Genomic DNA, 23,682 nt, shown 5'->3' with positions numbered 1-23,682 from the left:
GGTCACCTAGAGCAGGTGACACACGAAAGCATCCAGGCGTGTTTTTAATGTTTCCAGAGAGGAAGACTCCATGATCTCCCTGGGCAGACTGTTCCAGTGCTCTGCCACCCTCAACGTAAGGAAATTCTTCCTCATGTTGAGGTGGAACCTCTTGTGTTTTAGTTTATGCCCATTGCTCTTCGTCCTGTCGCCGAGAACAACTGAAGAGGGTCTGGCACCGTCCTCTTGGCACGCGCCTGGGAACGGGCTTTCCGTGGAACGAGTCGCGCGCGCCGGCCAGTTGACGCCCAACAGCCCCCAGCGCACCCCCGCATTCCCGGCTGGAATGCCGGGCGGGGCCGTTGGCGGCGGTTGCGGAAGGGACGTCACAGGAGGGCGGCCCGCGCTCCCCCGCGGAGGAAGGACGGGCTGCAAGATGGCGGCGCCGGAGGAGCGGCTCGTGTCGGAGGGCGAAGGCGGCGCCCCGGGCTCGGCGCGGCTCTCCCCGGCCCCGCTCCCGGAGTCCACCGAGGCCCTGGCGCCCATGGAGCCGCCGCCGCAGAGCAACACGCTCATGGGGCTGCCCATCGTGGCCATCGAGAGCATCCTCAGCTTCCTGTCCTACGATGAGACGAGCCAGCTGCGCCTGGTAGGGGCGGCGGGGAGCGCCCCTGCGGGACCGGGGTCGGGCCGCCGGGATCCGCCCGCCGGGACAGCGGCAGGTGCCGAGGTGTCGGCGGCACCGGCCGACCCCCGCCGGGGAAGGGGCTGGATGAAAGGGAGTGGGGTGGGGTGGGATGGGATGGGGCTTGATCCCTTCTCCAGGCTCGCTGTGTGCCTCCATACACGCATTCCTAAAGGGCTGTTACCGTCTCTTACTTGTTTCATTCCTTTCGTTCTCTGGGAGAAGACAGTGGGCTGCTGGAGGCTTATTTCTGCTCGTGGCTGCTTGGGGTGGGTAGTCTATTGTGTCTCATGGGTGTGTTTATTTTTACTTATAGAGCTTAAGCCAAGAAGTGTAGGAGATGATGAGCCTGCTGCTCCAAGAGCCAAACCTATCTAGAAATAAATGTAGGACAAAAAAAGATGTAAAAAACCCCCAACCCTTGTCTGTTTGAAAGGCTGCCTGCTTCTTGCAGTCATTGTGGTAGATCTAATAAAATACGTTACCTCTACCTCTGATCTTTGTAATGACAAAAAAAGTGCAGCTGTCAGTGATGAGATCAATGTATATCAATATTTAACTGCCCGCATAAGGAGCTTGATGTAAACTGTGTCATGTTATGATAAGCTGAATCTCCTGCAAGGTTGTAAATGGAATAATAGTGAGGGAATTAATGCACAGCTTATGTAACCCTTAGTAAACGTGCATGTGCTGTACTGTTTCTATTTTAAGAACTCAATTAGCCCAAACTGGCTAATATTTCAAGCATATTTCTGCAAAAAATTAGACTGCTTGTGTCCTGGATCAGCAACGTCAAGTGTTGCATCCTGACTGTAACTTTAAAAAGCTTCTCAAGCAGAAAATCTGTTCTTATTCACACTGTACAAAGCACACCGGTTTCTAAATATTTCTAGAGCATGCTGTCAGTCCACTGAAGACTTCTGCTTCTTCTGTGAGAGTAGGTGGTGAGTCTGTAAAAGGGATGTAGTACTTTGAGTAGAATATCCTGAGTTGAAAGGGACCCACAAGGCTCATCCAAGTCCCACTCCTGGCCCTGCACAGGACAGCCCCAAGGATCTCAGGTAGTACTTACAGTTTGAATTAAGGGAAGTACATCCAATACCTTTCGGGTATACTTCATGTTTCATGGTCTGTATTACAGTTCCAGACACAGCCCTTGGCTGCACCTTTCCCATTCATTTTGTAAATGAATGTACCTGTGGCAGCTCTCACCAGTCAGTAGAAAGCTTTCTCTTTCTCTAGCACCAAGTTAGTGTTTGTAAGCAATGCTGTGTTGGCACTGAAGCTGAGAATAGGAAAGGTGATGGTGTAAGTACTAAACCAGGTGTTTAACTCTGAGTGGCACCTGGGAAATAAAATGTAACACTTTTACATTTCCTTATGTAGCACCTCCAAGCTTGCTTTTCCAGAAGATGGCTGCCCCTTTCAGAAATACACAAAATCAGACTGGATAAATGTCAGCTCTGAAACATACACAGAACAATGCTGGGCGTAAAATGAAGGAAACTATTAAGTTGGTCTTTCCCTATTTTTAGTTTTTGAGTCAGTGACAGCCAAGAAAATTTATCTCCATCAAATTCCTTACTGTTCCCTTAAACCCATCAGAAGGCATTCACTATGAGCATTCTTCTGAGCAGAAAGTACCCTTTTCTTTGTCAACCAGCAGTAAAGAATCAAAGCTCTTCTGCTTTGACCCCCTAAGCTTAATCAGGTGAGTCTTTCAGGTGGCTGTTCAGAACTGAAGGTCTTCTTTTGGCAGTTCACTGAGAGGCAGACACTGAATGCTTTATGCAACTCTAGGTGTTGTTGGACAGAGAATTAAGGTAGCCTTTAAAAATAACAATGCCTAGGCATAAACTCATAATGAAATTTCATCACTTTCTGATTTTTAAAGGCAACAAGTAGCCTTGGGAAAGCCTTGTATATTCCTGCTCTAAGATGTCTTACGCAAACAGTAAATTTTTCTTTTCTATGAGAGCTGACTTGAGTTGCATATCAAAGATGAATGAGTGTATATTATAATAAGTAGTATTGTGCTAAAGATACATTGCAGGACCACATCAATTGAATGACAGGGATTAAATTGCTTAGGTCTCATACCTAAGCATAAAAATGTACCCGAAAGCAGCTTCATTAATCCCTTAGAATGTGGCATCCCATGGGATAAAACATCTTGAGGAAGGCAGGAAGATATGATCTAGGGCATCAATTGACCCAGACAAAATGTGGATTCCCTAAACTTGTCACTCTGATGCATTCTCTGGATCACAGCATTGAAGCAAATGGGTGTCCTGATATCTTGCTTTGGATCACCTTAGCTCACTGATCCATAAACAAAAATAAATTCCTTGAATTGAACTGGTGTTGGATCTAGAGTGTGTACAAGATGACAGACTAAGGAGTTGCCTGGGTGGAACACCAGCACGTTTTCAGATTAAAATGGAGATAGGAACGTGCATTGTTTATACAGAGCATAATCTCAGGCTTAAGATCCAGAAGTCTTTTTCTGTCAGCAAAGGATGAGGTAAAGAACATTTCCTGCTTGTGATGATTGCCATCAGACAAGGCAGGACCCTGGGCCCCTCATTGTGCAAAGAAGCATTTGCTTTCCTGAGCATAATGCTTTTTGCTATTCCTGGTATTACTGCATTTGAAAGCATAAATGAAGCACCTACTGGTTAAGCAGTGAAGTAAATCTAAAGTAACAGAGACTAAACAATAGGTATTCAGCGTGCAGTCTTGTCTGATATTATGTAAATCTTGAGCTCTAAAAATTTTGTTCAGATAAAGTGAATGAGAGGGAAAGCAGCAGCATTTTGCTTTCAGCCCTTTTGAGTATTTACTTCATTTACTTTCTCTGATAGTCATCATGACAGAAACACAGAAAACCCAAAAGATGCTTATGTCTGAAGCTGTAATGTTCTGGACAAGCTGCAGCCTAGTGTGCATGCTGATATGGAAACTAGCTATTTTCCAGCTTTTGAAGGCTCCTTCTAAGGGGATATTTTTAATGACTTACAGAAGCTTTGAAATGTTTACCTCAGTGGGATAATAATGAAATTCTTATATTCCAGTTTCTTTTGCAGTCACACGTCTGAGCCTGGAAAGGCACTTCCATTCAGGTTATGACTATAGCAGTCGGGATTAAAACCAAGTAATCCACAGCCTCCTTCCACACACACTCTGAGGAGAAGGTTATCTTGGATTCTGACATGTCAGAAGTGACTTAGATTCTGCAGGAAACTTGTGTGTTTGTCTTCTGCACAGCACAAATAAGGACTGATAGCCTTTGGACAGCATGGCTTTAGTATTCCCAGTTCGAGTCCATCTGTATTTACAGGCATTTCTATTTTAAAGATTCTTGCTGAAATCATCAACGTTTTGCCACTTACTTTACCCCAGAAAGGCATGTTATGAAGTGTGGTGTCTGTGTAATTCCTAAGAAAAAGAATGTATAGTGACTCTAAATACTTTAGGATGTTTTATATCTGTTTTGGACTTGATTGTCTGGTAGTGAAACTTGGAAGAAATAAGACATGCTTGAGGAAACAGCAGCTAGTAGATTGTATTCGTTTGTTTACAAATGAATTGGAAAATTAGTTCATAGGATCACAGAAAGTTGTTATTGCATATAAGTCAGCATGTGAAGAAGCAACCTCTCATCCTGCTTTTCACATGGACTTAGAATATCTTTCTAGCCCTGAAATTTGAACATAGGGGCTGGTTGGACTGGACATTTGAGGAAGCTCAGGGTTTTCCAGCTCCCTGACTTGAATAAGAAAATATTCACCAAAATTTGCAAATACAAGTATGAGGAAATTGAACATTTTACTTTCTTACGGTCCATTGAATAGTGAGTATCAAACCGTCTTGGACTAATATGGATATTTAAAAGTGTAATGATGCTACTTTGCATATGACTGCTGACTGTGCAGTCTAGAAGGGGTATATCGTTCCTATAAATACAGGTGCCATACAGTTTACATGGTGAACCAGCTGAGAATTAAGAGATGATTGGTAAAATAAGTTGCAAACAAACGCTTTTTGTTTCTGGTGGTACTTGTTATTTGTTTGGCGTTTGGGTTCTAGGCGTGGTTATTGGCATAAATATGGGTAATGTTGAGAAACTGGAGCAAATAGTTCTTCATGCTGTGTAGCGTCAGCAAATGAGTAAGATTAAAAAAATCCAGCAGGGTTCGTGTTACCCATTGCGAGTGCCTTGGCCGTGGGAGGGTCAGCACGCTGGAAGGTCCTTTCTGCCACCAGATGTCAGTGTGCGCGTGGTTAAAATCGCTCTCTGCTTCCTCCGAATCCGTAGCCGATCGTGTCTCCGGGGTTGTTTTTCCCTTGTGCCGAGTAACTGCAGAGCTGACGTAGCCCTAGTGCAGGTACTAGCGCCTAGTTCAGGGGTTTGGTAGCATTAGAACTACAAGAAAGCTGTAAAGCCTTGTGCTCAAAAACAGTATCAGATCTGTGCACTCCTAATACAGCCACTAGCTCAGGAAAAAACCTGACTTTCCTCCTTGCTGTAGTTGAAGGGGCCAGCGTTATTCCTTATACACAGGAGATGACTTAACTGGATCACTGAATGTGGGGCAGAGTGTGCTGAGGCTGTACCTCTGTAGTTTGCTTGTCTGATCTTTCTGCTTTGCCTGTTAACAAGGAAGATCTAATAAAAAGAAACACAGACAGATCCACAGTATTTGCTTAGTGGTTTGTTAATACAGATCTGTTTGAAAATAGTCAGTTCTCACAGAACTTAAACTAGCTGACTAGAGGAAGACTCAGAAAGCAGAACTTCTTTGTGTAGTGCCTTTTATATAAACAGAAAGTAATGGCAGGCTTTTCTGGGAGAAGTGAGAATCTTCTTCCTCAAGGTATAAACTTACATAGACTTAAAAGTTATGAGATGAAGTGTATGAAGGAAAGGAGTGTTTATTTAAAAAAAAAAAAAAAGAGAAAATATTTCATTGGAATTTGGGGTCAAAGTGGAAATTGTGCACTTTAGCACTTAAAAAAACCACCCAGAACAGTTTCTAAAACAGTTAGCTCTTGTCTGCAGAACTGAATTGCAATGGCTTTAAACTTTTGTACGAGTTGGCTTTGTCCTGTACATGATAACTTTGTGAAGGTTTAACTTTAGCAGTTTATTATGTCTTCTGCAGCTGTTAATGTTCTTTCTCTAAATCTCTGGAGGAGACAGAGATCAAAGAGACTATTGATATGTTAAATGGAGAAGAAAATACTTTTTTATATAAAAAGGAATCTTGTTTCATGCGTACTGTGTTGCATATGTTTTTACATTTAATTGTAGCTGACTTCTAAACATAAGCTTTAAACGCTGGCAGAAAACCCTCACGATTTCTTGGCTTTAAAGGCTTCTTTTTTGAAACTACAAAATTCTAACTTGGTCCACTGGAATCACTCTGGTGACCAAGCTAAAAGCCAGACACAGGCATTTACAAACTTCCATTAAAACCAGAGGAAATTGTATCTGCTTATATATGGGTGGCATTCAGCCTACTGTCTCTTGTTAGGCAATATCAGGAGATTAATTTGTGAACATAGCTGCTCCTTTTTGGAGTAGCATGACCCTTGTTGGAGATGGTGAGGCCTTAATCTCAGCTGCAGTTTTTGCTCATTGAAATGGAGCAAAAAACAATAAAAGAGTCTTTTACTACCCAGCAAGTATGGATAAGGTAATAGTAAAAGTGACTTATAGCCTTAATTGAGCCTTAAGATTTCTTTTTACTTAAATACAGGTTTGTAAGCGAATGGACTTGGTTTGCCAGAGAATGCTAAATCAGGGATTTCTGAAAGTGGAAAGATATCACAACTTGTGTCAAAAGCAAGTTAAAGCTCAACTTCCAAGGTATGTATGAGTTAAAATGGTAATTCAATTTAATTGTGTTAGATTCTTTTAAGCAGATTATTGAAAAGGAATTTCTTAGTGGCTAATTCCATTTATATATCTTGAAAATTTGAGTCATTTGGTTTTAATTTGTTTTTTTTTTCAAAAGCACCTTGAGCCTAAAATTTAATTGCAGAATAATGGTGTGGAAAGTGTCTCTGACATTTCAAGTAGAGTGTGTTCTGTATTACTCAGCTCTTCTGGCAAGTCAAGCAAGGACTCCTAGGAATGAATAAATGCCATTCCTTTTCATGACCAACTGCCTTCACTCATGATTTATCAAAGACTGCTTTAAAGAAAAGCAGTGACAAGGATTAAGCAGGGGGAAGGAAGAGGGGTTTGACGTGTGAGCATTTCTGGGAGCTGGTTTCTCACTGAAGCAATGTATATCTTCCTCTTTCCAGTGAATAAATGCAGGTGCTGCTGTGTCCTATGAGATTTCCCAGAGTGAAGAAACTAAATACCACTTACCACAGAGATCCTTTGTCAAAAGAGCTTATATCTCAACCTAAAATTTGTAGCAAGCACTACTAATATATTGCATTTATTGTGTCAATTGCATTGAAGTGCTGACCATAGGAATGGGGGGGGGGATAAAAATATGCACACTGATTCAGTGTTTACTGCTAGTTAGTGCTGAAAGCTTGTTCTTAAATAGTCCTAATAAGATGCAGAAATTATTAAGAGAACAAATTTTGTCTAAGAAAGTGAAGTATGCTATTACTAGCTGGTTCTCAGTCTGTATCTCTTACTTCCATGAAGACAAGTGTTAGTGGTTACAATTTCAAACCTCAGAGCACTTTAAGGGTGAAATTCACTTGAGCAATGTTGCAGTTGGATTTTTGTTGCCTCCTTGTTAAATCAGTGTCACCTTCTGGTCTGTCTTCTAGACGGGAGTCAGAAAGAAGAAATCACTCATTAGCTCGCCACGCAGACATCCTTGCTGCTGTGGAAACAAGACTCTCTCTGTTGAATATGACTTTCATGAAGTATGTGGATTCCAATCTCTGTTGCTTCATACCTGGAAAGGTAAAATGTAGACTACATTATGTGAATGTGTCTCTGTGTTTAAAAAATAAGACTGTGTAACTTAACCTGGCACAGCCGAGGCAAATGAATATATTTTGTGTGTATATATATGTAAAAACTGTGTTTCAGATACTTGCAAACAAATGTACAAGCCAATACTCTGTTTTACCAGCCAGCCTGAAATGAATGAACCAGTTTATATTTAAATATTAATTATTTTAAATTTGATCTCTATTTGCCCTTAGTTTCTCTCTTAATTCTGATGCTTGACTTATGGCATATACATCCTCTGCAACCTTTTAGGAAAATCACATGATCCAGGCTATCAGGAGATGTAGTAATTTAGACAGTGTATGACACTAAGCACTCAATCAGGAATATTTTATGCACATTTTTTAAGGGTTTGAGTACCTCAGATTAATTGAATCAAGATATCTAGTATCTTTAAACACTGTTCTGTATTACGGTGGGTGGTGTATTTTTGAACAGTAGGTGGAATTAGTTTCAAATGTAAAGTGTGTTCAATGTGAATATTACTGAACAATTCTGATGTTCAGTACCCCAGCATTAAATATACATCATCTGGTGTGCACTACCCCAGCATTAAATATGATTTATGCAAGAGAGATGTACACTGGAGATCCCAATGTTTGTTAAGCTGTGAAAACAACAGTGCACGGGGCAATTGGTGAAATCCTGGTCAGAGGAAGACTTGTACAGCTCAGGGATGAGACGAGATCAGTGAACATCAGCCTGGTGCTCTGTTCATTGATCTTTTGATGTAAGGTTTGGATATGTTGGTACTACATTTTCATGAGCAGATAACTGAATTGCACAGGGATGAATGGAAAAGTTATCTCTTGGATTTGGGAGCAGCATGCAGGCATTTTTGCACTCGGTGTGGTAGGATAGGCTGTGGGCATGTAATGTATTTTTGTCTTGAAGAGGTAACTTTTTCTGTACACTGTTGTTGACTTGATATTTAATTCATTTTAAATTAAATAACTATAGTGTAATATATTCTTATTTGACTTTGCATTGTATTTCTGTCTATACCATGTATTTTTAAAAAAATGAATATAGTAAAGTCAAGTGAACTTAAGTCCTTGATACTCACCTAGTAAATTAAATACTTAAAAGAAATGTTGCCATACTATTTTGAAGAGCAGATGGAAAGGCATTACTCAGTCTAGACCAGGAGTGTGCAGGAGTTGGGCAAGTGAGCTTGCCAGCCATTTTCTTTATGGGCACTGACTAGTAAGGACCTTGATTGTATTTTGATATAACTGCTAAAAAGTCTGGATTTTTTTTTTTTTTTTAGCTATTTACTTAGTGTGTGAATTTGTTAAAGCTGCTGCTCTCTAGGCACAGTTATCAGTTCACCAGAGAATAATATTTTCATCAATCAGATTCAAGGCTTAGTGTTCACTTACAGTCTGTGGTTTCTGTTACACCTGCATTGCTTCCCTCAAGAAGTTTTGCCACAGAACTGCCAGGAATTGAATTTGTGTTAGAATATGCAAACCCTGATTTAGGTTTGGCATTCTGTGAGTGTTCCTGGTGTCAGCAGAGTCCTGCTGCAGGTTTTATATTGAGGATGTTGTTAACAGGATATAATGTGGGTGAAATTAGGGAAGTTTTTGTAACTTTGTTGCTTGGTGAGAAACTTTAGTCTTATCTAGCTTTTACAACTTTTTAGCTAAGCTTCCTTTATCAAAACACAGCTCTTATGATCTGTGTTCTTCAGGAAACTCTTCAGCCATTCGTAGTCCTGTGAGAAATACCCGTGTAGTTTTGGCTGAGAGACCAGCACTCCTATTTTGACGTGGCTCAGACTATAATTCATAGATTAGTGACACACCTTTCATCTCTCTGTATCTCTCCTAACCAAAGGGCTTGTTTGCCAAACCTGTTAAGGGAGTTATGTTTTCTGTCAGTAGTGGATTGATGTTTTCTAAATTAATGTCTTTTGGACTTAATCTGAATTTGCACTATTTTGGGTGTATGCAAGTGGACTCAAGTAAATATTTACAGCTCTTCAGACTGACATAATGCTGATTTTTGCTACTTCAATTATGTGTTTCATAAGTAGCTGGGGTAGTGACTGCTCTGCATTGGGGCTTAGAGTATCTTGCTTCAGATTCTCTATAAGGAAATTATTGTGCTCTGCTGAGTATAGATTATGTAACTTAGAAGTCAAGTATGGCTATAGTAAAACAAAATTTCATAATAAGCATTATTTCATGAGTTTGGAGAGGGCTGTTGTGATAGACTAAGTGAATAGCTTCTCTGATATATCATGAACAGCACTTCATTTCAAAAAGCTGATCTAGCACTAAAGCACACAGTGGTATGCAACTGTTATGTGATAAAAGCCCCTGAATATGCCACAATTTTTAGAATGAACTGAAATAATCTTGCCTTTATCAGAAAATCCTAATTATTCTTAAATGTTTTAGGTAATAGATGAAATTTATCGAGTGTTAAGATATGTAAACTCTACAAGAGCTCCTCAGAGAGCTCATGAAGTTCTTCAAGAACTGAGGGACATTTCCTCCATGGCTATGGAATATTTTGATGAGAAGATTGTTCCAATACTGAAAAGAAAGATGCCTGGGTCAGATGTATCGGGACGTCTGATAGGAACTGCCCCAGGTATTAACTCCAACATATAGTTAAGTTTTATTTAGTTTTTCTGTAAAAATTCACAGCACTGTATGTTTTTAAAGCTACCTCCCTTAAATATGAGCTTTATTACATAAATATTGATGATACTTGTTTCTTAAGAATGCTAATTGAAATTCATTTGCTTTGAAATTTAAGGAGCCTTTGTACTACTGAAAGAACAGTCACTTCAATGTATGTTAGAATTATGCACAGTGTGTATTCCTTAAACAAATGCTTTTGTGCCACCAATGAATGAGACTTTATCGTTGCATTTGGGTGAAATTTGGCACATGAAACGACAACTCGATGCCTTTTATTTTTAGGACAATCAGCAAATGAATTTGCCTAAGCTGTTGTAGTACATAGAGAGCTAGAATATACTTGTATGTACTTTTTTACTTTCTTGGGGCACTGTTGTGTACACTAACAAGCAAAATACTTACAGGGAGTAGTGAAAAGACAATAATTAAAATAACAGTCTATAAGTAAGCGATTAAACTGGTCCTTCATATAATCTTTCAGACTTTCCAGAACTTTTGTGAACCAAAGTCTAAGGTAGTTGCCTGCATGGCCAAAGGCAAAAGGCTGGTAAAAATGTAGCATTTTCCCTGCACAGGACATCTTCACACTTCACAAACTGTGAAATTAGATCCCTAAAAGAATAACTTAATAAAAATTGAAGAAAAAAAATGACATCTTAAAAAAAAAGATAGGTCTGACTGCAGGAGATGCTTGCTGTTTCTTGTGTATCCTGTCTACCCTTTTAGCCATGTGTATACCAGCTGTTAATTATATCTTGTTAATTATACGTTCATTTTTTCAATTATATATGGTTTAAGTTTTTTTTTTATTATATATGTTAAATATATATGTTAATATATACTGAGCCTGTTGGGTGAGAAAGTATTGCCCAAAACCATAGTTGAGGTCAATTGGCTTTTCAAGGCCAAGGCTTTAAGGTGTATAAAAATAAAAATGCCTGTCTCATGTGGAGGGAGGAGCATAATGTCTCCATTGGCAACCCCTTAGTGCCATGTAATGGTAGCTGTGCTGGCATCCTAACTGACAAAAAAGAGGAGGAGAAGGAGGATGACTGTTCTAGGCTCTTCCTGACTGTTCTGTCTGCACTTAAAAGTTGCATCTTACTTGCACAGCATTGCTTGAAGAGTAAAATATCAGAAAAAGTGATAGATGTCTTTTATGGCAGAAGAAGTGAAAGAAATTATACAGTAGCTGTTAGTCTCCTTGATTTGCAGGAACTTTATTAGAATCAACAGTTCCAAGCTCAGATTCCAGTATGGCTTTAGTACTTAGGAAGAGTGATTCTAAAGAAGCATGGGAAGTAAATTCTTTTCTTCTAAAATGTAAGTTACACTGAAATATCTTGTTAAGCCCCAAATCAGAAAATTTTAGAACTTTAGCTGCCTGCAACTAAGGCAGCAGATTTTTGCTGCTGTAATGAAAGATATTTATTTACTCTAACTATTCTGTATTAAGTAGATGTGTTGTGGGGTTTTGACTTAACATCTGTGACATTAAGTCTACAGGACAATATCTCTATGCAATTTTTGATACAGAAAAAGGAGGGGGGCTTATATACAGGAAATGAATGATGAGCTGTTTTCCAGACTTTTAAGTCTGGAAAAGCTGAAAAAGCTATAAGTATTTTAAATTAAATTGTGCTCTGAGATTCCCACACATTCTTCTTAGACACTTAAATGACTGTAAAGCTGTTTACATGTTCATATAACTTACAACCGGTGTCCAGATTCATGTTTGGGGAGTAGGGACAAGCGAAATGTGAAAACTGGGACACAGTTTTTACCATGAAGTTTTAGAGGACTAATCATACTTCTCTCTGAAGTTCCAGGGCCTTCTGCAGCACTGACAACAATGCAGCTGTTCTCCAAGCAGAGCCCTTCCAGGCAGGAAGTCACCAAACTCCAGCAGCAAGTAAAAGCGAACGGCACGGGCTTGACAGCGCTAAAGCGGGAGATCTCCGAGCTCCGCATCAAAGTGCAGGAGCAACAGAAACAGCTCCAGGATCAAGATCAGAAACTGCTTGAGCAAACCCAAATCATAGGTGAACAGAACGCCCGGTTGGCTGAGCTCGAGCGCAAGCTGCGAGAGGTGATGGAGAGCACAGTAGGAAATTCCTCAGGTTCTGGCTCAAATGAACAGTCTCCTAGAAAACGGAGGAAGGCGGTGGATTCCACAGACTGTCCTAGGAAATCGAAGCGCCTTCGAAACAGAAAATAACTTGGGAGTAAATGACACCTTCAGGAGGATACACTGCTCTAGTAGCCCAAGCAGGTCTGCTTGTTTGGGTGCTGCGACCAGCTTCATGGTGTCACTTAGCTGCTGGCTCTTCAAAACACCTCTTAGACTTGAACAGTTATTTTCTTTCATTGACTTTTCCCCTGCTTTCTCTATGGGTGGGCCTAATGCACAGAATCTTTAATATTTGCAATAGTTACATACTAACCAGACCTGCTCTGTTATGTTTTGAAGGGTTAACCTTTTTTTTTTTTTTCCTGTGCAAACGTGTTTAAAGTAAAGTTATTTGTGTTTATGCATATGTTCACAAAAAAAATCTTAAATAAATTGTCTTAACTGACTAAAAAGTTAAGCGTAAAAACAGATGTCCTGTTCACTTGAAGGAAAGATCCACTTTTAAAATCTTGTTTTTGAGAACTTGACCTTTTTTGTTACAAGTGACCTTGTCTGGAATGTCTGAAAAGTAGTTAATACTTTTTGGGGTTCTCTGTAATGAGTAAAACTGACTTCTTAAGCTACAGTATTGGCTATATATTTTTGTAAACTTACAAGGAAGGGCCTTCTATCCAGTCTTCACATGCACACACCCTGGTTCTAGGTCTTGGGAGCCATATTCTACATTTGCATGGATAGATGCATGTACAGCTTAGTCAGCCTGCCAAAAGCACTTGCCTGAAATTGTTCCAGACTCTGGGAGAGAGCACAGAGACCTGGAAAGCAATTTCTTTGTTCCTCAGCCATAACTTAGCATCTGCTTTCAGCACAGCTGCTGTTTTACAGTGAGGTGGTGTTAGGAGGTGAGTGGCAGCAGAGTTTGAACCCTGCCTGTAAGGCAGGTATTGTTGGCCAAAGCTGGAGAGCTGAGGAGAGGCCTTCACTTGGTTCATAGGATCAGACAAATTGTCCCTACACTCACCAAGCCCGGGGGACAACATTTGAGTGAAATGCTGTATTGTGGGAAAACTGAAACTATTCTGTGTGTCTGTGTTGGGGTTGAGGTGGAAATTTCTCTGTAACACTGATGACAATATTCTAAGCTTTCCTTTTCCTGAAAGGTAAATAACTTCAGACAAAGCTTTAATTTCTTTTGCACTTCTGTTTTGAGCTTGTAACTGGAAAAGCATGTCTTGCACTGTTCAGTCTCTCTGGTCACTTTAACCACCTCAGAGTTGTGTACAGTGATTATTCCCCTCCCCATCTGTATATTTTTGGAAACTTATACAAATACCATTGTCCTTGGTTTTGTTTTAATGTACTAAACTATGTAGCTTTATCATTTGACTTATGTTTTCTTTTTTTAACTAGCTGCTGCTTTGGGTTTAGGTGGTTCTGAATTCAGCTTGGGATGGCACGGAAGATGCAAATGCTGCATTTGTAGCTGTTCACAATCTCAATACTATGGCTTAAAGTGCAAGTTTCTCTTTCATTTTGTACAGCTGTCAGCATAACACAGTGGCTGTACTTAAAGCACCAAACAAACAAATCAGAAATTGTCTGGTCAGGTGTTACATAATCACAGAAAATGGATCTTTTTCCTGAATTTTCAGCTACAGTTTTTACTTCTAAAACATATTGGCTCATAGCAGGAGTAGCTTTGCAAATGCCTAATGTTTTGCAGACATCTAGTATTCAAATAAACTTCTTGAATAGTTTGAGCCTTTTTTAAAAAAGGCATTTTTTTCTTAAGCATCAAGGAAATTATGAAAGGTTATCTGAGGGAAGACTTAAACTGTTAAAGGAGCATTGGCTGGTACTGGTTTTCTACAGCTCAGAATTTTTTTTACTATTAAGAATCTCTTTAAAATAGTTACCTGCTCTTCAGGTTAAAAATACTGGCATATACTTTAAAAAATAATTTTGAATCAAAGGGTCAGCATGATAGCTATAATTACTGTGTGATACAAATTCATTTAATGGTTATTCATGATGAAAAATTCCTGTGATGGACTATTTACCAGCTATTTGTGGTGAATTACTTCCAAACAAGTATAAACCTGTGAATTGCATTTACTGAAAAGGTTTATTCATACATCTCTGAAAATCTTTCACCTTAGTTTCTTTATTAATTTCTAGAACATGCAAACAATTTCCCTCCACCCCCTTCACAATATACAAATAGTTTCAGGTTACTCAAGAGTAACATTTATTTATGTGTCGGGGAATCTCTAGCTCTGCGTAAACTGAGCTGGAAACAACAACAGCTCATTGTTACATGAAATGTTCTCTGTGAATGTGCCAAGTGCCAACTTGGAACCTTCAACTCAAGGAAGTGTCACGTGCTCCGAGTTTGCAGGTGCATCCTGATTCTCCACGTGCTGATGAGCACAGTAAATGGAACAAGGCCTGAGAAACGTAACAGATACCTCACAGGTGGTTACAAGGCAGCCCTGGAAATGCCATGGCAAAGGCACAGCAGTGTTTTGTGCTTCACTTCCCAGGGAGGGAGGCATCATATGGCTCTCCCTCTGGAATATACACTGCTGGCACAGACAGAATGGAGAAAACAGGATGAAGTAATAGTTTGGAGAAAATAGCTGCAGCGTTGATTTCTGACACCGTACTGTCCCTTATTAAATAGAAAGTATGCATTTGCAACATGCTGATAAATTGCCTGGAGTAAAAACTAAATCACTTTTCGTTCTAAATGTCTGTGCACCTTTACATGAGTTGGTGCATCGGCCTGGAGAAGTGTAATGTCTGTGGTGGTTAGTGGCTGTATAATCTGTTAAAGGCAGGTGTAGTTTACAAAATGAAAAACTGTTTTATTTGCAGCCACTGTTCAGCTTTAGTACTTGTATCAAGGGCTGAAACAGAACAGCTCAGGGTTGACAGGGAAAGCAATTGTGTCTTTTATAGTTAGTTTCTTAAAATAACTTAAAACTACTAAGGCCGGTGTTCCTGCTTTTCTAAAAATAGCAGCTTGCCTTGAAAATTTTTTTTGTCATACTAGGGTTGGAGATTTTTTTTTTACAAATTTATGTATCTAGTGAACATGGCGAAAATGGGATCAGAAATGCTTTTTTGAGGGAAAAGCTGTTTGCGACCAGGTCTTGCTTCCCAAATGGAACAGCTTGTATGTAAAAGGAGTGTGCAAGCACCTTCCAAGCAAGGGCTAATGGATGTCATAGGTGGAAGAAGGAAAGACTACCTGCTTAACAAGATAAATTTCACAGAATAAAGAACACATAGAAACAAATGGAATTTCTCCAATTCCTGATGTTTGCTCAGCATTGCACATTAATCACTGAAGTTCATTAATGTTACAAGGATGCCTGTGAATAATTTCTTAACATAAAAGGTAAGACAGAATTGAACAGAAACTTGGTTGCTTTCACTGAGATCTAAGGGGGAGCACTAAGATTGCCTAAAGAATTTTCAACATTAAGAGCTTCTTGGAAACAGGATGACGTAGGATATAGTTGAATGTGTCGTGAGACAGGAGATGGCTACCTGATTTCTTGGTGTTCCTGATGGTATTAAGAAGGTAACTGGCAAATTACAGTGGTGGATTGTTATTTCATTCATAAGTTAATTCAGTTTGGACTATTTTACAGCAACGTGTCTGCTGGGTGTCAACTGTTCTGATACTCTCCAGTTGCATTCCTGTGCTGCTTTGCACCATACCTGGACCAGCTTGCTTCTCCATGTGCTCTCTGCTCTTGCAGTTGTCCTTCCTGGATCTCACCTTCCTCACTGGACAGGAATGCACTGCTGGCTTTGGTTTACATGTAACTGAACATTCTAGGATTTTTGTTCTAGCTTTGTGCCAGCTGAAGGCACACTAGATACTGGATGTCTTTATCTTTAGAAAGGAAAATGTCAGATAGAAAAACTGTTAGCTTGCTGAAGACCTAATAAATCTGGATTTGTTACACAGACTGTTTAAGGCAGAAAGACCCAGTGAGTAAATAGAAAGACACTTGGCTCTCCAGTAGACTTGGGCAATTAAATTTTCCAAAACTTTCCTGTTTAATATTTTTCTTAGTCTTTTAAGCCTCGTTTAGCTGTTCTGGAATGTTTAGTTTATAAATCCGGGCTCTTCTATTTAGTGGCCCTACTGAAATTTGTGACCATTTACAAACCTATATATGCATTTGCAGTGCTGTAAACCTGCCTCCCCCAATGCTCCTGTTGGCCGAGCTGCAACCTCTCTCATCAGCTGACACATTCCTCCTCTTGGCAGGATCCTTCCCAAGGGTGAGAAGGTCTTTAGTGATGGATAGCAGTGCTAATATTTGAACTACAAGAAGGGAACACTTTCAGAAATGTTACTCACAGTGTTTGGAGTGCAGCTGAGTGGAACACTGGTGACCCTGGCAATTCTGCACTCGGCTGCTGCACGGGCAGCTCAAAGGCTCTTCCTGGTTTATTGTGAAACGGTCACTGACCGAGAAGTAAACCTTGCAAGGTCACAGTGCCTGGATGAAATCTGAAAACATCTGGTTTGCCTCCTATGCTGCACCAGTCCTCATGGAGTCTGCAGAATTCAGATCCTGTGGCTAAGGAGGGAAAAGCTGTGCACGAACTTTTCCACGTCTCATCCACTTGCTCCGTTTTTCCCTTCCAATTCCCATCCTAATATGAACGGATTAAAAATGCATGCAAACAAATTTATTCACAAAGGTGTTATGTTTCTTTGATCCTGTGCTTTGTACATTATTTAGATTGCAAATATTGTCCAGTAGGGATTGTATTTCCCCTTCGTGGGCCCAGTTGCACATGGGGCTTTTAGCAGCCAGTACGCATTAGCCCTTTTTATTAATTATCACAAATAAATTTTAAGTGATGCAACATAAACCTTGAGATACTAATAGTACATTAACAGATAAGGTGTAATTTAATTTGTGATAACTTTCTCTGCTGCTTTTGTCACTATTACTCATTTAGAGTATTTCGAGTGAATTTTTGATCTACTGATTTGGATTATTTTTGGGTGGACAAGTAAAATCCCAAGCAAGTAGTCATGCAACTTCTATATTAATTAATCTTTGTAACTGAACTTCCCGAAGTCAACATTATATGAGAAATACACGCAGGGATGAATTAAATGAAGGTCAGTTCTTACAGAGGAGTTTGTCAGTGAAGTTCTTAGAATATCTTACCACAGAAAGAGACCTTGGCGCAGGCGTTTTGAGTATTGTTTAAATTCCTTTAGACAGGGGTCTTTAAGCACGGGGTTAAACCACGACAGCAGTACGAATTTTGGACAGATGACGGCTATTCCTTACAACCTCCTTCCCTTCCCGGCGATGCCGCTGTGAGGGGTCGCTCCCGCGGGCTGAGGGAGCCCCTCAGGGCGCCAGCAGGGGGCGCCTCCCCGCCGGGAGCGCGCCTGACTGCGGGCGGCGGCCAATGGGGGGCGAGGGCGGGGCGGGGGGGGCGTGTCCGCGAGCCACCTCCGCGGCGCTATAAAGTGCGGTGCCGGGGGCGTCGCGGGGCGGGCGTGACGGGGTGCATCGCTGCCGCCATGGGGAACACCGTGGCCAGAGAGGATTTCGAGTGGGTCTACACGGACCAGCCCCACGCCGACCGCCGCAAGGAGATCTTGGGTGAGGAGCCGCGGTGCCGCCGCGTCTTGCCGCCGGCTACGTGGCGGAGCGGGAGGGGGGGCACACACGGGCACCCCACAAAATGGCCGCCCGCGCCGGGGGGCGGCGGGGCCCGCGGGGGGCTCCCGGCGGGAAGAACGGAGCGGCCGGGCCGGGCCCGCGTACGTGGAGGCGGGAGCTGCCGCCTTGGCGGCGCTGGCGGGGGAGGGGAAGGGAAGGAGCGGGGAGAAGGAGGGAGGGAGAGGGCGGCGGCCGGGGTTATCTCCCGAGGGGCCGCCCCGCGGAGCCCTGCGAGCGGTCAGGCGGTGTCAGCACGGAGGGGACACCCCGCGCTCACGAGGGGGGGATAACGGCGTCCTCGAGTGCCGCGCTTAATGCGGGGCTGAGCTCATTGCAGCCCTTCTGAATCGCGGGTGGGTTATTCGGTTCAGAGCCATTTCCTTCCCGGGTAGGCTGGAGGTGACACTGGTGCTTGCCGTGTACGTGTCTAGTTGCTGAGCAACGTGAAAGTGTTAAAATGACTTGATTCCAAGTGATTCATTATAGCAGCAAATATCACAAGTGGGAAGGTCATGCGTTTTCATTACCTTTGCAGACAAATCCTAATTGGGAAGAGGGGAGGGAAAGGCTCTATCTGCTGTTGTAATCTAGTTGGGGTAGTTGGCTGTGAGGAGAGCTTCGAAGTAACTCCTTTTTCTTTCTCATCTAGCTAAACATCCAGAGATAAAAGCATTGATGAAACCAGACTACAACCTGATCTGGGTGGTTGTGCTGATGGTTCTGGCGCAGTTGACTGCATTTTATCTAGTTAAAGACTTGGATTGGAAATGGGTAGTCTTCTGGGCATACGTGTTTGGAAGCTGTATTAGCCACTCCATGACTCTGGCTATTCATGAGATCTCTCACAATAGTGCCTTTGGCAACAGCAAAGCCATGTGGAATCGATGGTTTGGAATATTTGCCAACCTCCCTCTTGGTCTCCCATACTCCATATCCTTCAAGAGATACCACATGGATCATCATCGTTACTTGGGAGGTGATGGAATTGATGTGGACATTCCTACCAACTTCGAAGGCTGGTTTTTCTGCACCCCATTTAGGAAGTTCATGTGGATTGTTCTACAGCCTTTTTTCTATGCGCTTAGACCACTCTGCATCAATCCCAAACCCATTACTCGACTTGAAGTGATCAATTTGTTGGCTCAGCTTTCCTTTGATGTTGTGATATATTATTTATGGGGAGTCAAATCCATTTTTTACATGCTTGCTGGTTCAGTACTTGGACTTGGGTTGCACCCAATTTCAGGACACTTCATAGCTGAACATTACATGTTTTTAAAAGGACATGAGACCTATTCCTACTATGGGCCACTTAATTTGCTCACTTTTAATGTTGGCTATCACAACGAACATCATGACTTCCCCAATATTCCTGGCAAGAGCCTTCCATTGGTAAGTTTACTTCTAAGGTTTTTCTTTAATTAAGCCCTACTTTAACTTGAAAATTAGGTAGAACACTGACAGAAGAATGGAAGTTGGGAGATAAAAAAAACCCAACCAAACAAAACAACAAATAACCAAACAAAAAACACAACATGAGTGATAAAGGAGGTAATTACTTAGCATTTTAGTGGTATCTTCAATAAGCTTCCAGTGTGCTGACTGCCTCTTCCATAAAAGGAGAGGGGAGGAAAAGCATGTCTTATATGCTTTGCACTGACTTTAGCTTCCTGTAATTACAACCTGTCTTCTGATTTCTTTGGTTTGTAAGTATGCACAAAGCTAGTTAAGAAGTTGCAAATAACTTTGGATATTTGTTGTCTCTGCAGTCTTAAGGACAGTGTTGTAACCTGTACTTATCCTTCAGTTTCTCCTATCAGTGACATTCTCTGCTGGGGGAAAGGAGAGGGTTTGAGATTATGTTAATGTTTGTTGTACTGTTGACAAATGTTTAATAACTTTCCAGTCTGGAGCACCTCAGTTCCCTCTGGTAAGAGCCTTTGAACCCTAAATAAGTATCAGCTGACAGAATAATAAGTATCATTCACAGAATTAAGGCTTCTGTGCCAGGACTTAGACCTGTCATGTCTGCATGAGTAGCAGAGGTGAAGTTTCTTCTCACTTCAGTCTTTGTTTCTTAAAGGCAGGAGTTTTGTTCTCATTGTATATGTGTTTCCCAATTGGAGCAAAAGCTTCAGGGGACATTAAATTTGCAATTGGGCAGCAGCTGTGGTGTTGGCCTCGTAGCTTTGTTATTGCACTTGGCAATAGTAAGACCTTATGAGCTTGCCCCTTTGGTGGAGTCTAAACTTATTATTTCTGTTGTCAGTGGTGGAACTGTAGGGGAAAGAAGTATGCCAGCACTTTTAGCAGGGTAGGTAGATCATGTAATTGGTTTGAGGGTTTGTGTGTTTCTTGTTTTTAATGACAGATGATGGCTCTTATTCATAGATTTCATCTTTCAAACACAGCAGAAGTTGCTTTAAGTCACCTTTTATACTTAGGTCTGTGCTGGTGAACCAGAATTCGACTTCTTGCAGAGGTACTTCAGCTATAAATAGGCACGAATTTTTTCAAGTATTTAATTCCAGGGGTAAATACCCAGTTCTGCTGCAGGACTTGTAATCCACAGCTCTGATAAGAAAACAAAGCCTTCTTTTAGAACAGTGTAGTGAATCTGATTGGACTGGACTCTGCTATGCTGTGTGCTAAGATCCCTGAAGTCCTGAACACTTAATGAGCTGGCGAGCTGAGGAGTGTTACTGTTGAATAAAAGTATAGATACACTATTCTATAGGTGTGATGATGGATCCAAAGGATCTTTGGCTTCAAACTAGGCATGTAAATACCTTGGGCTTGTTTGTTGCTTACACAGATTAATATTATTGTTCTGACTAAAGCTGTGGAATTTTGTGGGAAATCGTTTTTTTGTTCTGTTCAGGTTTTTAAGGCTTCAGGTGCTTGGCCTTAAATATCAGTAAGGACACCTAACTGAACCTTCTGCTCTCAGTTTAAAATAGTGGTCTCTAGTCAGCATGTACAGCTGAGAACAGTCTTTGGAAGCAGTTTATATTCATTCTTTAAAGTCTGTCTCCATAAAGGTTCCTCTGAAATAGAATGGTGTTCCTTTTTCTTCTGAATGCTGAGGTTTGAAACTATATGTAAGAATAGCTGTGTTAAACATCTCTTCCCAGAACTCGTAACATCCTTTTTTACTGGTACTCATATACCTATGAGTCAGCACTGAAGTGAGTCATCCCCTTTCAATAGCAACAAAACCACTTGCTTTTGAGAGCTTTATCATCCTGTGAGTAGCACAGTAAACAGACTTTGGAGTGCCAGAGGAGTTTGTTCTGGATATCTTCAAAAGCTGCACATGAAGTTTACGTAACAACCAGGGAATTGCTTTTTCCTTCAAGAAACGTTCACACTGTGGCACTTGTGGCCCTTCCTGTATAATCTAACATCTGAAATGGAAGTGCTGTGCATTAGGTTACACACTGAGGTTACAATTTGCAAAGTTGTCACAATTTGTGCTAATATAACTGGTAAATAAACTTCATATCTCTTCTTCAGGTGAAGAAAATAGCGGCTGAATACTATGACAACCTGCCACAATATAACTCTTGGATAAAAGTACTCTATGACTTCGTGATGGATGACACAATCAGCCCATATTCACGCATGAAAAGGCAATTAAAGGGTGAAGTGAAGCAAGATTAAACTTCTGGCAACCAAAAAACTTTGAAATGTCTGCTTGCTTTAAAGTGGCTGGTATGAAGGTCTCTTGCTAAAGCTGTTCACCTGTGTCCTGAATTAAGATGTACAGCAACATAGCAATGCATCCTTAAGGACTTTGTAGCAGACTCCTACCAGCTGTAACATTCCTCACAGTCCTCAGAATTGTTGGTTTAATGTGTCTCTGTTTGCCTAAGGATCAGTGTTATATGCATAATGCAAAATCACTCTGTTACAGAATTTACTTTGGTAGGTGTTAAATCGATATAGAATATGTCTGACTCATAATATTTTTAAAAGTTCCCAATGTAGTATACTGCCCTCAACATGCTATTTAGGTGACTGTAGTTTTAAAAGGCTGTACTTATCTGTTAATTCTGAACTAACATAATTTGTTAACTTAAACCTTCTGTTGAAAATGTTTCCAAACTTATGGTTGGAAGAGCTAAATTTGCACAGAAATGTTAAGTCTGCTTTTGTTTATATATGTAATATGTCATTTGAAGCATTGCTTTAAAGTTTTAGCTTTTCTACTTAAAGTACCTTAAAGGAGCAATCTATCAGAATGAAACCAGTATCCTCGAGATGGCTTCTGTGACTTCTTTGTTGAAAAAAAAAAAAAGTGGGGAATTCAAGGGTATTGCCAACTCTGTGGTCCCACTTACTGCCTGAGCTGCTTATGTTGGCATACAGTGTGAGCAGGTGGCATTTAGGAAACTTAAAATAACTGATTTGGGTTTTCACACTGGAGAAATCATTACAGTTTGAGGTTTTTCTCACCTTCAAAGAAAAATGATTACCATGTTACCATGGTTTTAAATGCCATAAATATTTACACTCATTTGGAAATCTGGCTTGTATGGAAAATGGAATAGATTGAAACTGATATTGTTCTGGCAAACAAGGCTTGCTACAACCACTGCCAGTTTTACCTACTGAGCATATTAGTAATTTATGTACGCAGAAAGGTGTTGTTAAATAATCTTGTTTGGTTTTTTTCCTCATAAACCTACAGTACCCTTCATAAATACTTGTCTTTCTTACATATTAAAATGTGGTGAGAAGTGGTGATATCAAATTTCCTGCTTAAGAAGTTTTTAATTGGGAACAGAGAATGGATAGCCTTGCTGAAAACCGAAGAATTTACTTATACCTCAGCACAGTAGATTTGCCTTCTACCACCTAATGCACTGATGATGGCTTTAAGCAGTTAAATGTGGCTACAAATCACCCTTAAATCTCAAATGGTCATCCTGTGGTATGTTCTTCACTAACCTGAAAGATGGAATCTGAAGAAGGTGGAATTTGTAGCCGCTGGTCTGCTGCAAGTAACTTAATTTTAGATGCCTTCAACTCTTGCATTTTGGTGTGGGGTTTTTTAGGGTGTCTGTTTTTTGTCAGGATTTTGGGGGGCTTTTTGTTTGGTTGGGGTTTTTGTTTGGTTGGTTGGTTTTTTGGTTTTGGTTTTTTTTGTTGGGTTTTTTTTTTGTGGTTTGGGGTTTTTGTTTGTTTTGGTTTTTTGTGGTTTGTTGTTTTGTTTGGTTTCTTTTTTTTTAAGAAGGTGAGAGCTTGAAAAGAATTTGTTGGTACATCTTAATCTCTGTTCCATTGTGGTCCTGTTCTTAATGTGTGTTTTGTTTATGGGCCCTTGCCTGTGGCTAAGCAATAGAAATGGAATGAAAGTATGCCAGCCACTTCCAAAGTGACTTCATTGTGCCAGAAACATGAGAGATAGCCAGCATATTGCTCAGGGTAGAGTGTAATGTCAAAATACACGTTGTCCGGTATTTTTACATGTAATTAAAAAGCAAAGATTAAAGTAATATTGGGTGAATTTTTGATTGGTC

General features: G+C 40.8%; 2 protein-coding genes across 4 annotated transcripts; both read left to right on the top strand.

Moving 5' to 3' along the window:
• Window positions 1-310: 310 nt before the first annotated feature.
• On the top strand, window positions 311-13,821 carry FBXO28 (F-box protein 28). Of its 3 annotated transcripts, none has more exons than XM_027641714.1 (6): window positions 311-628; window positions 6,427-6,536; window positions 7,466-7,604; window positions 10,064-10,259; window positions 11,528-11,635; window positions 12,136-13,821. In XM_027641714.1, exons 1-6 carry the CDS (start codon window positions 326-328, stop codon window positions 12,528-12,530), a joined length of 1,251 nt encoding a protein of 416 aa, XP_027497515.1. In that variant the 5' UTR covers window positions 311-325; the 3' UTR covers window positions 12,531-13,821. The 3 variants fall into 3 exon arrangements, with proteins under 3 accessions (XP_027497515.1, XP_027497516.1, XP_027497517.1); XM_027641716.1 differs by lacking the exon at window positions 311-628 and adding an exon at window positions 804-933; XM_027641715.1 differs by lacking the exon at window positions 11,528-11,635.
• A 4,114-nt stretch (window positions 13,822-17,935) lies between these two features.
• DEGS1 (delta 4-desaturase, sphingolipid 1) lies at window positions 17,936-22,684 on the top strand. The gene is made up of 3 exons (XM_027641717.1): window positions 17,936-18,097; window positions 18,807-19,549; window positions 21,674-22,684. The coding sequence occupies exons 1-3, from the start codon at window positions 18,016-18,018 to the stop codon at window positions 21,818-21,820; spliced, it is 972 nt and encodes a 323-aa protein (XP_027497518.1). The 5' UTR covers window positions 17,936-18,015; the 3' UTR covers window positions 21,821-22,684.
• Window positions 22,685-23,682: the final 998 nt, after the last annotated feature.

Source organism: Corapipo altera, unplaced genomic scaffold, assembly GCF_003945725.1.
Source record: "Corapipo altera isolate COAL_440 unplaced genomic scaffold, ASM394572v1 48b, whole genome shotgun sequence".
In the NCBI taxonomy this organism is placed as follows: domain Eukaryota; kingdom Metazoa; phylum Chordata; class Aves; order Passeriformes; family Pipridae; genus Corapipo; species Corapipo altera.
The sequence above is the reverse complement of the archived record's forward strand: the minus strand, read 5'-3'. Positions and strand labels throughout refer to the sequence as shown.

Bases quoted from the DNA above. Each gene is read 5' to 3' on its own strand.
- DEGS1 (XM_027641717.1), top strand. From the start codon at position 18,016: ATGGGGAACACCGTGGCCAGAGAGGATTTCGAGTGGGTCTACACGGAC. The intron at 18,098-18,806 runs GTGAGGAGCCGC...TTTCTCATCTAG, and splicing joins CCGCCGCAAGGAGATCTTGG to CTAAACATCCAGAGATAAAA. The intron at 19,550-21,673 runs GTAAGTTTACTT...TCTCTTCTTCAG, and splicing joins CTGGCAAGAGCCTTCCATTG to GTGAAGAAAATAGCGGCTGA.
- FBXO28 (XM_027641714.1), top strand. From the start codon at position 326: ATGCCGGGCGGGGCCGTTGGCGGCGGTTGCGGAAGGGACGTCACAGGA. The intron at 6,537-7,465 runs GTATGTATGAGT...TCTGTCTTCTAG, and splicing joins GTTAAAGCTCAACTTCCAAG to ACGGGAGTCAGAAAGAAGAA. The intron at 10,260-11,527 runs GTATTAACTCCA...CTTGATTTGCAG, and splicing joins TCTGATAGGAACTGCCCCAG to GAACTTTATTAGAATCAACA.